The sequence below is a fragment of the Cibotium barometz genome, chromosome 8 (assembly GCF_041138505.1).
Source record: "Cibotium barometz isolate CiBa-2024 chromosome 8, ASM4113850v1, whole genome shotgun sequence".
NCBI classification, from domain to species: Eukaryota; Viridiplantae; Streptophyta; class Polypodiopsida; order Cyatheales; family Cibotiaceae; genus Cibotium; species Cibotium barometz.
Genome location: NC_141053.1, coordinates 5,359,534 through 5,371,558, shown reverse-complemented (window position 1 = coordinate 5,371,558; position 12,025 = coordinate 5,359,534). Strand labels below are relative to the sequence as shown.

Sequence of the window (12,025 nt, the reverse complement as noted above, 5' to 3'; positions counted from 1 at the left end):
ACCATCTTGGCGTATTCGGGGTTTATTGGATAAGATTGTTGTCTGATTGGCCTAGCTCCATCAACCATGGGAATGGTGTGCGGGACCACTTCTGGGGGTATACCCTTCATATCCATGTACTTCCAAGTGAAGCAGTCTTGGAATTCAGTCAAGAGAGCAATGAACTCAGCTTCTTCTTCCTTTGAAAGGTCTTCTACAACGAATATGAGCCTTGGGTCTTCACCCGGGCCTACCAAGTTCACTTCCTTAACCTTGGATGGATAATCATATGAGGTCCCAAGTTCCCCACTATTAGATCTTTGAGCTGAATCATATTGAACAAAGTGATTGGCCATTTGAAAGGTCTTAAAGTGCTTGGGCACCTGTTGTATTTCTTCGACTTTAGCACTTTCCTCGTTAATTAGCCTTTTGGCTTCTTTTTCTACGAGTGTTAACTTTTTGTTGCGTGCCTTGTATACAGAGCAGCAAAGCTTTTTAGGGACTGGTTCTAGTTGAATGGGTTCAACTGGCTGTGGGACATTAGTGTGGACAAAAAGAGAACTGTTTGCAAACTCTTTTTTCCACATTTCATTGAGAACTGTTTGCAAACTCTTTTTTCCACATTTCATTGAAATGCCCATGTGCTTCCACGGCACCCACATATTTCAACCAATGGATTTTAGAATTGTCTGGGAAGATATATCTCTCTGGCCCAGGGAATCCTTTCGGCGGCCTGTGAGTTTTATGGGAGCGTGTACTCCTTGATGGCTTGGCTTGAACAACCTATTAAAGCTCTTGCTTGGCTATATTGAGCATAAGCATATATAATGATGTAACCTCTTGCCCATCTGTTGTGGCAAATCTAGTACCCGTTTTTCTAGGCAAGATGTCCAGGGTAACAAGGATATGCATCTAGTTTCTCAGAGTCTTCCAGCTCTAAAAATGGTGCACAATCCTCACTCTCCCTTTCATCATCTCCCAATGTCTTATGGCATGTCTAGCATAGATGAACTTCAGTAGTTTGTGTAGTTGACTGAGTCCTCTGCAAATGGTATGCCACTCATGGCATGTACTTTCCAAGTGCATAGATTGATCTTGAAGGTAGGATCTCATCTTCGAATGTAGATGTGGTCAGTATCCCAATCATGGATCATCTTGGACTCTTGCATAAAGGGTATGCATAAAGGGTATGCCAAGGATGCAATCATATGAAACTGGCTGACGTCGATGCAATCATATGAAACTGGCTGACGTCCAAAATTCATTACCACAAAAGTGTGGCAGTAGGTGGTTCCTAGAACCTTAATTTTAAGATCCCTTAGTAGACCAATGGGTCTAGTGGTGGCTCCATTAGCACGTTTCACTAACAATCGAGTGTTATCCAGAGGTGCTCCCCATTTTACCCAGCAGTGTTTGGCCACAATGCTCACTCTGGCTCCTCCATTCAAGATTTCAGTAACTTGGTGGCCGTCAAAAGTTATTGGCAAGGCTGCATTACATTCATCGCCTTCAAAGTATTGTCCGAGTTTGTTCACTCGAATAGTAGAAGTCCCTTTTACATTAAGAGGTATGTGGAATTCTTCTTCCTCAGAATCATCAGAGATGTCAAGCTCCATGGTTGTGTGTATGCCTACTCTAAGACGTCCCTCCATGTAGTCTTTCACGCCGTTCCATAGGCTTGGGATACCTTGGAGCAAGGTGCCAATAGGAATTTGGACCTAAGAAGAGAGGAAAAAAGAGGGACCTGCAATGTCTCTTCTTGGAACAAAGGGTATCCGGGTATGCTTTGTCTCAAGCTTTTTGAGGTGTATGGGATGGGAACATGGATTTCTACATTGGTTCCCCTATGATGTTAATCTCCTAGGTCTCTAAGATATTCCACCGCCCTATCTTTCTATTGGGGGGTAGCTTCTTCTTCTGTTAACTCTTGTGGGAGTGGTTGGTCTGGGAGTTTACAAGGATAAACCTGAGCATCATGCACAGGTCTCTGGTTCAAGACAGATGAGCATGGTTCAAGGTAGACAATAGGAGGATTAGCTTCCAAGCTCACTTGGCACTCACGAACTAACTCTTGGGTGGCTTGGAGCCTTTATTTTTTCTCAATAGAATTCGGATACTCCAAAAGCTTTTTGGGTAGCTGATGGGGGCAATGGGTTCTTGGGCATGGGCTACAACATGTAGCCTATCTTCTTCTTCAGATGAAGAAGTTGAAGGATGAGTTGTTGTGCCGCCAGAGTCAGAACCTCTTTCGATAATCACTCGGCTTTCAACCTTCCCAACCTTGATGGCTTTCTTTTGTGAGCGCCGAGTTACTCGGGCTTGTTCAGGGTCTCTTGCTTGGTCCTGGTTTTGAGAGGTTGATGCCTCCACCCAACATGTGCGATGGCCCTTTGCCGATTTTGTAGTCTGGTTGTGCTGTGTTGAGGGGGACTACTCGAACGAAACTATTTCTAACACTTAGCAGGTTAAGGTTGGTGCTGGGATTAGCTTTGTGAGCCTTTCTTGTTGTTCTTGGTCTTAGTAAGAAGTCTTTATACATATGATTGATACCACATCCAATGCATAGTGGAGGTATGGCAAGAGCACCTATAGAGGCACTCGCCGTTCTATTCCTATTTGGGACACTTAGCCACTCGATGAGGTCCACCACAATCATAACATTGTATGGGCGGTCTTCTCATTGTTCGATTCATATCCCTTGCCCACAATATCGGGGCTACTAAGTACACAGGGTACATTTGATCACCCTCCATGACATAGTGACTGAGAATTTGTGAGGGTGGGCTCATGGGCTCTTGGTTTTCATAAGTAGGAGTCTCCAGGATTTTTTCCTCATTCCCATCCTTAAAGAGTTCTATCAAGGTTATCTGACGAACTAGTGCGACTCTGGGTAATGGGGGCTGTGGTGGGAGAATTGGGGGTGATAAGGGTATTTCTGGTTCCCTAAGGATTGGGTCACTTCTTGGCTAGGTTGAGGAGCATTGTGATGTGTAGGAGCTGGCAAAGCCAGCAATTTCTTGGGGTTGGTAGGCACTACCTGAGGCATAGCTTGAGCTAAGGCAGTCTTATGATGGTAGCAATTAGAGATCTCGTGGTTGCCCCACTTCACACACTAGGTACAATAGATACTTGTGTGGGGTCTCAAATGAGGACATTTAGTGCCAGTATGGTTTTATTGACATGTTGGGCACCATACGAGTTCCCTTCTAGGATAAAGATGTGGATGGTCCCCTTGATCCTGACCTTGGTTGATTCTCCATTGTTGGGTCATTTGTTGAATTAGGGGGCGGTGACCAGTTTCTCCACACTTTGTCCAGAAGTGGACTCCTTACCCTTTTCATTAGGCTTTGTGCTGAAGGAGGCCTTTCATGGATTTGTCAAGAACGTGTTCCCTTGAAGTTATCCTCAAATTTTAGAGCACTCCTGAAACACTGTTCAAAAAAGGTGTGTCCCAAGGCAATGTCCCAAGGCAAACAAGGAGTTGTGTAGGGGAATATCTTTAAGTCCATCCAGAAATCTCCCAATTAGTCTCTCATTAGAGAACTTGTCTACAATACTACAGTGTGAGTGGAGATATCTGACTCTGTTTATGTAATCTTTGATGGTTTCACCCTCATTTTGTTTAACATTGTTGAGCTATTCAATTGGGATCCATTGGGTACCTTGACAAGATCTGAACCATTGGCTAGCTTTGCTATCCAATGTAAGGCCAAAGGCATGTACCTTAGTTTGATTGTCTATATGGCCAAATGCTTCACAGATCTGGTTAAACATCTCCAGGTGAGTAATGGGGTCACCTGTTCCATCAAACTTCATGATCAGCTTCAAGATGTTTGTAGGTTTGGTTTTTTTTTTCTAGGTTGAACTGGTGCAGGGGGAGTAATGCCAACGGCTACCCCCTCCCTATTTCCATGGCAATCCTTAACATTTCAGGTATCAATCCTATCATGGCGAGAGCAGGTGGTGTAGGTTGAGGAATAGGTTGTGGAGGAGCGGAATCGGGTGGATAGTAGACCAGCGAGGGTCTTAGCCCTCTAGGAGGACTAGGTTATGGCCCACGTGGTCTTGTTCGGTACCTTGGGTGTGCCCCTTGAGGTGGGTCCTGCGATAGACCGACAGGCCCTGTTGTAGCAATGGGCCTAGGTAGACCCATTCTCTTTGGTATGATGTCTCAGGCCTTTGGAAAGATGGAACTATTTCTTGGCTTAACAAGGTTTTCGGAGCTCTGAATGAGCATGCCATCCCTGAGACAGGTATGGCTCTCTAGTTTGGTAGCTGGGTTTGGGTTTGATGGCTCTCGCTCTGGCTGACTTCCACTCTAGGGTCTGGAGAAGGAGTGGGCCTACTTTCTTTTGAGGTTGATCCATATCTCTCACTCGGGGTTGTGATTCCATGGATTGCGTGTTTCCCAGGATAAAATTGTGGAGCCTTGATGTAAGGCTTTGCTGAGAGTTAGTTGGAGAGATGGGAGCAGGTTCCTGGTGGATAGATGGTCTGTCCATACACTGTGGTTCGGACTCTCTTGCCTCAAGGTCTGGAGTCCCTTGTCCACTACTGGGGAGGTCCTCCACGCGGTATTTACCAATGGTTTTTTCGATCTAATTTGCAAAGGGGTGTTTAAAGAACTCACTTCGTTGAAGAGAGAGTTATTTCTCACCAACCTACCCGCGCGTAGGTGCATGGGAATACAGAAGCACTGTGCAGAATGCTTTGAGAAAAGAAGAAAGTTTTTTAAAAAAAATTGAGGGCCATACGCTTGTGAGCTAACGAGCGTATGCTCGAATCCTCATGCCTGCTTCATGCTTCTGGAAGGCATGAAGAAGTTTGTGATAACATCATGACTTCAAGCAATCAAACATGGCGTACTGTTTTTCATATTGAGAAGGATGAAGATGAAGATTGCAAGGCAATTTAGGAAGGCAGCACAGAGCTCTAGGTAGTGCGCAGAGTTTGCCACTAGGGCTCACAAGCTCACTAGTAGAGTCACTATAGAGTCTAGAGGTGGCTTGTGGCTAGCCTTAGAGCACTCTCAAGAAGGTTTAGCTACCTAGCCTTCAAGCGAAAAGAAGCTATAACAAGTACTATGATTTTATATTTAATAACATAAATTATTTTTAATATTTTTAAAAAAAGCTACTTTTCGATAAAAAGGCCAATTTTTTTGTTTTTTTTAATAAGGGCTATTTTTTTTACTTTAACCTTCTATTGAAGGTTGACATTTTTTCTTCGAGAATTGAAGGCCAAATGCCCCTTAGAAAGGTGCCTCAACTTTCAAAAATAAACCATGGGAACTTCCAGCTGGAGCTGGTCGTCCCTAAGAAAGGACCTGCCACCTTTTGTAGAGAAATTCATGTTTGATAATAATATTCCTTTCATATGGTCGATATGCTCAAGAGGTCCTCTCTGTCGCCTTGTAATATTCCTTTGGTATTTTCTTTGAGGTCTCATTTGCTCTATCAACGATTTTTATCCATGGCTCCGCGGTCCGTTTTTCGTTGCTGCTTTTTCTTCTTGTGCGGGTGGGCGTTCCGCGCGTCGCTGCTCGGATGCGGGGCAGCGAAATTGCAGTTCCGTGACAACAAGTTCAAGATCGCCTTGTTTGCAGATCTGCACTTTGGGGAAGCTGCCTCTGAGGCGTGGGGTCCCCTCCAAGACCTCAACTCCGAACGCGTCATGTCCTTTGTTCTCGATGCCGAGAAACCAGGTAACAGAGGAGTGTGTGTGTGAGAGAGAGAGAGAGAGACACAGAGAGAGGAAGAGGTAGGGTGATGGCTTGGCTGAACCGTCCTTCTGTTTCCTCTCTCAGATCTCGTCATCTTTCTCGGAGACATCCTAACCGCAAATAATATGGCTTGCCCAAACGCCACCAACTACTGGAGCCAAGCCATCTCTGAAACCTCCAAGCGGAATATACCATGGGCCTCCGTCTTTGGTAACCACGACGACATGCCCTTCGAATGGCCCATGGACTGGTTCGGCAACGCTGGTATTCCTGGTATATGGAGCAAACGATCAACAAATTAGCTCATGATTAATGCTAAGTAGCAATGGTACGTGCATGCTTAAGGCTTATGAGCGAATTATTACGGGTTTCACAGGGGAGAACAACATCCACGTCTACTTCAGGGGCACAACGCGAGCTGAGCTGATGGCCCATGACATGGGGCATGCGGGATCAGTGTCCACGGGAGGCTCCAAGGCTCTATGGCCAAGCGTGTCCAACTACGCCCTTGAGATTTTGCCACACAATTCAAGTAGCCCTGTTGGAACCTCTTTGATTTTGTACTTCTTGGACTCCGGGGGAGGCTCTTATCCAGAGCTCATCTCAGCTCGGCAGGCAGCCTGGTTCCAAGCGCTCGCAACTGAGCTTAACCCAGACCAGAGGTCACAATCATGAAAGAGTAGTTAAGCTTAATGCTCTTCTTAAGCATCGGTTTAACTGACTGTGACTTCTAGCATACTGCTCTTCTTTTAACTGCTTAATTGTCTCGATGATCGCAGAATCCCAGAACTGGCATTTTGGCACATTCCTACCCAAGCCTATGCCGACATTGCCCCTACTCCGGGCTCGGCAATTCAAACCCCCTGCGTAGGCTCCATCAATCTAGAGGCAGTTGACCCCCAAATCTCCGAGCTTGGCTTTATGGAGCTTGTCTCCGCGAGAAGGTCCATGAAGGTAGGTAGCTTCTCTACTTTCTTTACGATTGTGCAGTGAACTCACTAACTAACATGATCAGTGATGGCAGAGCAGGCTTCGTTTGTGGGGCACAACCACGGGCTCGATTGGTGCTGCCCGTTGGAGGGTAAGTTGCAGATGTACCTATGCTTTGCCAGGCACACGGGGTATGGAGGCTATGGCACGTGGACCAGGGGAGCCCGTATCCTAGAGGTGGTCGAGGAACCCTTCTCCGTGAGCACCTACATCCGTCTCGAAGATGGCTCCATCTCAAGCTGGCTCGACCTCACACCCTCCACCAGCAGCTAACATACTCCCATATGACACTGGCCTGCTGGTGATTAGGGGTCACCTCACGCACGGCGAGGCCTCTCACATGTATACAATTTGATTGTACTAGCCCAAGGGGCTTAGTTGAGTTGCACCAAGAGGACCGGAGTTCGATGCCATCAGGGCTATGTGACGTGGGTATATATGTGTGTGTTTGAATATATATATAGATCTCCCTCACACAATTTGATTGTACTATTTTAAATAGGTATATAGTTGCCTAAATAGTGATATACATATTTGAGTGTACATATTTATTTTGTTGAGAACTTTTTTTTTGAATTTAATTAAAAATTTGAAAAAACAACATCAACACCCACACACCCATGCATGCTACCTTTGTATAGGGAGGAATCAAACCCTTAATCTCGGGACTCTCAACTTCCAACTTCAATTACACTAGTGATATACATATCTGAGTGTGTATATTTATTTTGTTTATTATGTTGAGAACTGCTTTTGTTTCTCTGTGAATGAGCTGGAAAGTTGGAAGAAGAACATCAACAACCACACACCCATGCATGCCACCACTTGCAAAGAGAGGAACCCTTAACCTTGGGACTCTCGACTTCATTGAGGTTGTATTAAATAATGCATACAATTAGTTATTATTGTAAGGTTCAGACAAAGGTTGTTTATGTAACCTTTGACTCATAGCCACTCCTTGCTTTCTCTCCTCTCCTTTAATATCGTTCCCACTCTCTCCCTCGTCGTTCCTTCCAAAGGTCCCCTCTCCCTTTACATTGGGCAACCACAGCTTCTACTCAAGGAACCAAGGATGTCTCTCACTAGGAACCCTCTTTGTTTGTCACTCCCACCATTAGACATAGGCATGCCCGCTTCTTTCACTAGCATGCAGCAACATGTGCGTCCTGTTAAAGTTAATTGTAATTACAAAATCAGCCTTCATTATAAGTATACTTTAGTCTTAATGGTTTTAACCGTCCACCTCAACTCGTATTTCCCATATTCTAAGCCAGTATTTCTATATTACACTGACTACATTCACTACAAACCTTAAGGCCATCACATCACATTGTCTTTATTCACTCTTACATAAATGTCACCTCTAGTCCAAGGTACTCCAAGGGCAAATCAAGTTTCCTTGACTTAAAAAAAAGAGCCTAGGGTAGAAACTGTCTTTATTCACTCTTGCATAAATGTCACCTCTAGTCCAAGGTACTCCAAGGGCAAATCAAGTTTCCTTGACTTAAAAAAAAAGAGCCTAGGGTATTAGTAGTTAGATAAAAATTATAGTGCTTCTATTGTCGCATCGAGGAGGACCACACATGGTGACACATTCCTCAAATTGGACTTCAACACTTGGAGTTCTTGAAACCTTACAACCCCTATGTGAGTGATGTGCCTATGTGAATGATGTGTAATAGATGTGCCTATGTGAACGATGTATAATTAATCACATGATGTTCATAGACTACCCAAGGAGAGTCAGTATAATGCAAGCTATCTTACACATTCAACACTCAATATCTTAAAACACGTTTGCGAGGAAAATAGGTAATATTTCCTCAAAAAAGAAACATTTTTTTTAGCATTCTATAAAAAATTAACATGATATAAAATGACAAATATGTTAAAAAATTTGAGATTTTTTGACATAATATTCCTTGAAAAGTAAACAACTTCTCGAATAAAAGTACAAATTCATACCATAATTTGGAGTCTTATATTAAACGATTAGAATATCGATAAAAAAACCATACTCTGCTCAGTGCAGCTCCCACACTACTTATTCTTCACTACTACTGAGTCTCATCCCCTAAGGAAGTTGATGATGCGTACTCCTCCTCACTTTCCACAAGTACATTTCCCTCCTCTAAGTGAACTCCTAGAGGAAGAACTCCACTACTTCGTTCGCGTGTCCATGGCACACATGGTGATGAAGTGTTTACATGCTCCCCAGCATTCAAAAAAAGATTTTAACACTTGTGAGTGTGAATGGCCGTGTCTGTATAGGAGTGAACGGTCGTGGCTTTATAATTGTATGTTTTTTTTTAATTAAAGGAAGCGTACATCGCTTAGGAGTGAATGACCGTGGATTTATAAGCACACATTTTTTTAGTTTTTTTTTTTGGAAAAGGTACATCTGTACGCTCACATAAGTATGTCCATACATCGCACAATTTTAAATTTGAGGTTAGTGGAGATTTAAATTTTTGAGTGGGGGACAACTAAGATTCCCTCTTAATGACAAGTAGGTGGGAAGAGGCTAAAACTAGAGGTTGACTCTAAATTAGTGATTTTAAACTAATGTAGAGTCTCTCTAACTTAACTAAAAATTAATTCTCTTTAATCTCACTATTAATCATCTTTTAATACTCTTTCTTTACTCTCTAATTACTCCTTAATGGTGAGGAGTTTTGAGATGGAGATTTGATAGGTAGATTAGCAATGTCAAGGCTAATCTAATAATGTGATTATATCTAATTAACTCTTCTAATTAATTCTCCAACTAACCCACTCAAAAGAGAAAAAATTAAGCAAATGAGACCCAATTAGTGCTAATTCTTACTAACTATGACCTAATGGGAGTGGTCTAAGTATGGATTTAGGTTAAGGTAAGTCTTTAGAGAGCACTAATGACACTCAAATTAGTCCTATTAGAAGTAATTAAGCTCAATTTTTTGGTACCTACCTATGTACACAAATTTAACAAAAAACATGTTTGAAAGCTAGAAATTACCAAAAAAACTCTAGGTTTAAGAAAAAACCGTCTCTTTTGAGCTCTAATCACTCAAATCTGTAGTTTTCTGGCTTAAACGCTTGCAAATCATACACTCAACCATAAGCTATTCATAAATGCAAAACAAAACCAACAAAAAAAACCAACATAATCAACAAAACAAATCATACAACCCAAAACCGAATGCCATAGTTACTTACTTGACACCGGGCAATGGAGACTCCGTCAGATTCGAACAAGGAAGGCTTCAAAACGAAGTGGATTGAACTCCTCAACAGCGGTGCCAAATATGTTAAGCTATCCCTAATGTGTCGTAGGAAGTTGGCGATCTGCCGAGCTTGAGCTATGCTCAAGAGCTCCATCGTCGCGTGTGGATAGCTGCTTGTCATCGCTATCCTCCTGCACTTGTCACTCAAATCTCTAGTTTTTAAGCTTAAACACCTGCTAATCCTACACTCAACCATAAGCTATGCACAAAAGCAAAACAAAAACAAAAAAAAACAACCAACATAATCAAGAAAACAAATTACACAACCCAAAAAAGAATGCCATAGTTACTTACTTGACACCGGGACTCCCTCGGCGGATTCGAACAAGGAAGGCTTCGAAACGAAGCAGATTAACACTCCTCGATAGTGGCACCAAAGATGTTAAGCTAGCCCTAACGTGTCATAGGAAGTTGACGATCTGTCGAGCTTGAACTATCCTCAAGAGCTCCATTGTCGCGTGTGGATAATTGCTCGTCATCGTGATCCTCCTGCACACTCATTGATGAGGCGATTCCTAATCCTATGGGTGGTGCAACTGTTCTCACAAAGATCATGTGGGATCTCCGCAGAAGCTGATCATGGTGATATTCTAATCACTCAAGAAAGAGGGAGAAAAAAAGAAACAGGGAATCATGAGAGAACAACACCCAAACCCTAACCCTAAGCATACCACACATGCTAAATTAGAGCTACAAGAGAGAGGGAGAGATAACATTCCACCTCTATTGCATAAATGGCCATATAATATGAGTTACAAACAAGAGAAATTGTCTTTTATAGTTCCAAGCCTTTTCCCACTCAACCGCTCGAGAGCAAGTAACTCGAGGCACCCAAAAGATAGTTACAAGGCTTTTCTTTATGGTTTGGCCAATTAGTCAAGGTCCTCTTGTTTGATCTTTGAATCTCAAGACTTGGGATCATCTTAGGGGCGTTTCCCTCTCATCAAATGATAGGATTTACCGATGGATTTACATATATTATGGGTGCCTATTACATAAGGGTGTTTCCCTCTCATCAAATGACAAGATTTACGAAGGGATTTACTGAGGGCTTTACAATATAGTACAGGGGCCCATTCCATAAATGTGTGGACATAGTTGTTATAGAAATGTGTTAACCACATATGGTTAACACATGACACCCTTCAGCTTAACATATGGAACTGATGCGGTTATGCCTATGGAATTGTTGGTGCCAAGCTTAAGGGTAGCCGTCGAGGGAAGACTCACCATATCAATGTTCTGAGCAATCAGTGTCGAGATGGCAAGTTATTTTAATGGTAGAAAATTGTGATGCTACTATGGATCGTTCATGTAGAACACCTTAAGGGCAATTCACCTCCAAAAGGAGGAGAAACAAAAACACAATGAGATGAAAAAAACAGCACAACAAGAAGCCATCTTTTTGAGTGGCCCTTCCTTTGTGTCTTTATATGACCTAGGTGTAGCAAAATGCTTGACTATTTTGGGTTTTTTGTTTTGAATATTGTCGACGGTGTTCAACCATGTGTTGTTCTGCACTTGTATCATTTTGCCATTACGTTTTTATTGAATATATTAGGCTCCCATGCACTCAAATTGTGGGGTGTTGGCTCATTTTCTTTACTCGCTTTATCAGCCTTGCTCGGATTTCTTCGCTCGATTTTCGATAATCCTCTAAGGACACCAACACTACAACTAGCTTCATGGCAAGTTATTGTCCTTATGATGGATGCAAAGAGCCAGAGCTGCACACGATGACCAATCCTATTCACCAACCACAACCCTTGTGCTTACCCAAAAGAGGCCTCTCCTTTACCAAGATCCCCCATCCAATAAAGCCTCATCAATGTGACAAGCTCCGCAGCACATCAAACCTCACCAAAGGAGCCTACTAACACCACTTACACTGGTAACACCACTAACTGCCTAGCAAGTACCAACTCACCCCTATTCCACCCAGACCATTGATACTCATTGTTGGGTGCCCGAGAAGATGCTCGTTGCCCAAGGTTATTATGAGGGTGCTACCACCCTGTGGATTCCTCAAAGATCCAACCTTTCCTGAATCTCCTGTCAACCTCCGCCA

At 43.1% G+C, this 12,025-nt stretch overlaps 1 protein-coding gene across 1 annotated transcript; it reads left to right on the top strand.

The window, feature by feature from the left end:
* The first annotated feature begins 5,408 nt into the window (after positions 1-5,408).
* LOC147635844 (putative inactive purple acid phosphatase 16) lies at positions 5,409-7,230 on the top strand. The gene is made up of 5 exons (XM_086801199.1): positions 5,409-5,683; positions 5,786-5,974; positions 6,078-6,363; positions 6,481-6,655; positions 6,731-7,230. The coding sequence occupies exons 1-5, from the start codon at positions 5,452-5,454 to the stop codon at positions 6,962-6,964; spliced, it is 1,116 nt and encodes a 371-aa protein (XP_086657325.1). The 5' UTR covers positions 5,409-5,451; the 3' UTR covers positions 6,965-7,230.
* The last annotated feature ends 4,795 nt before the right edge of the window (positions 7,231-12,025 follow it).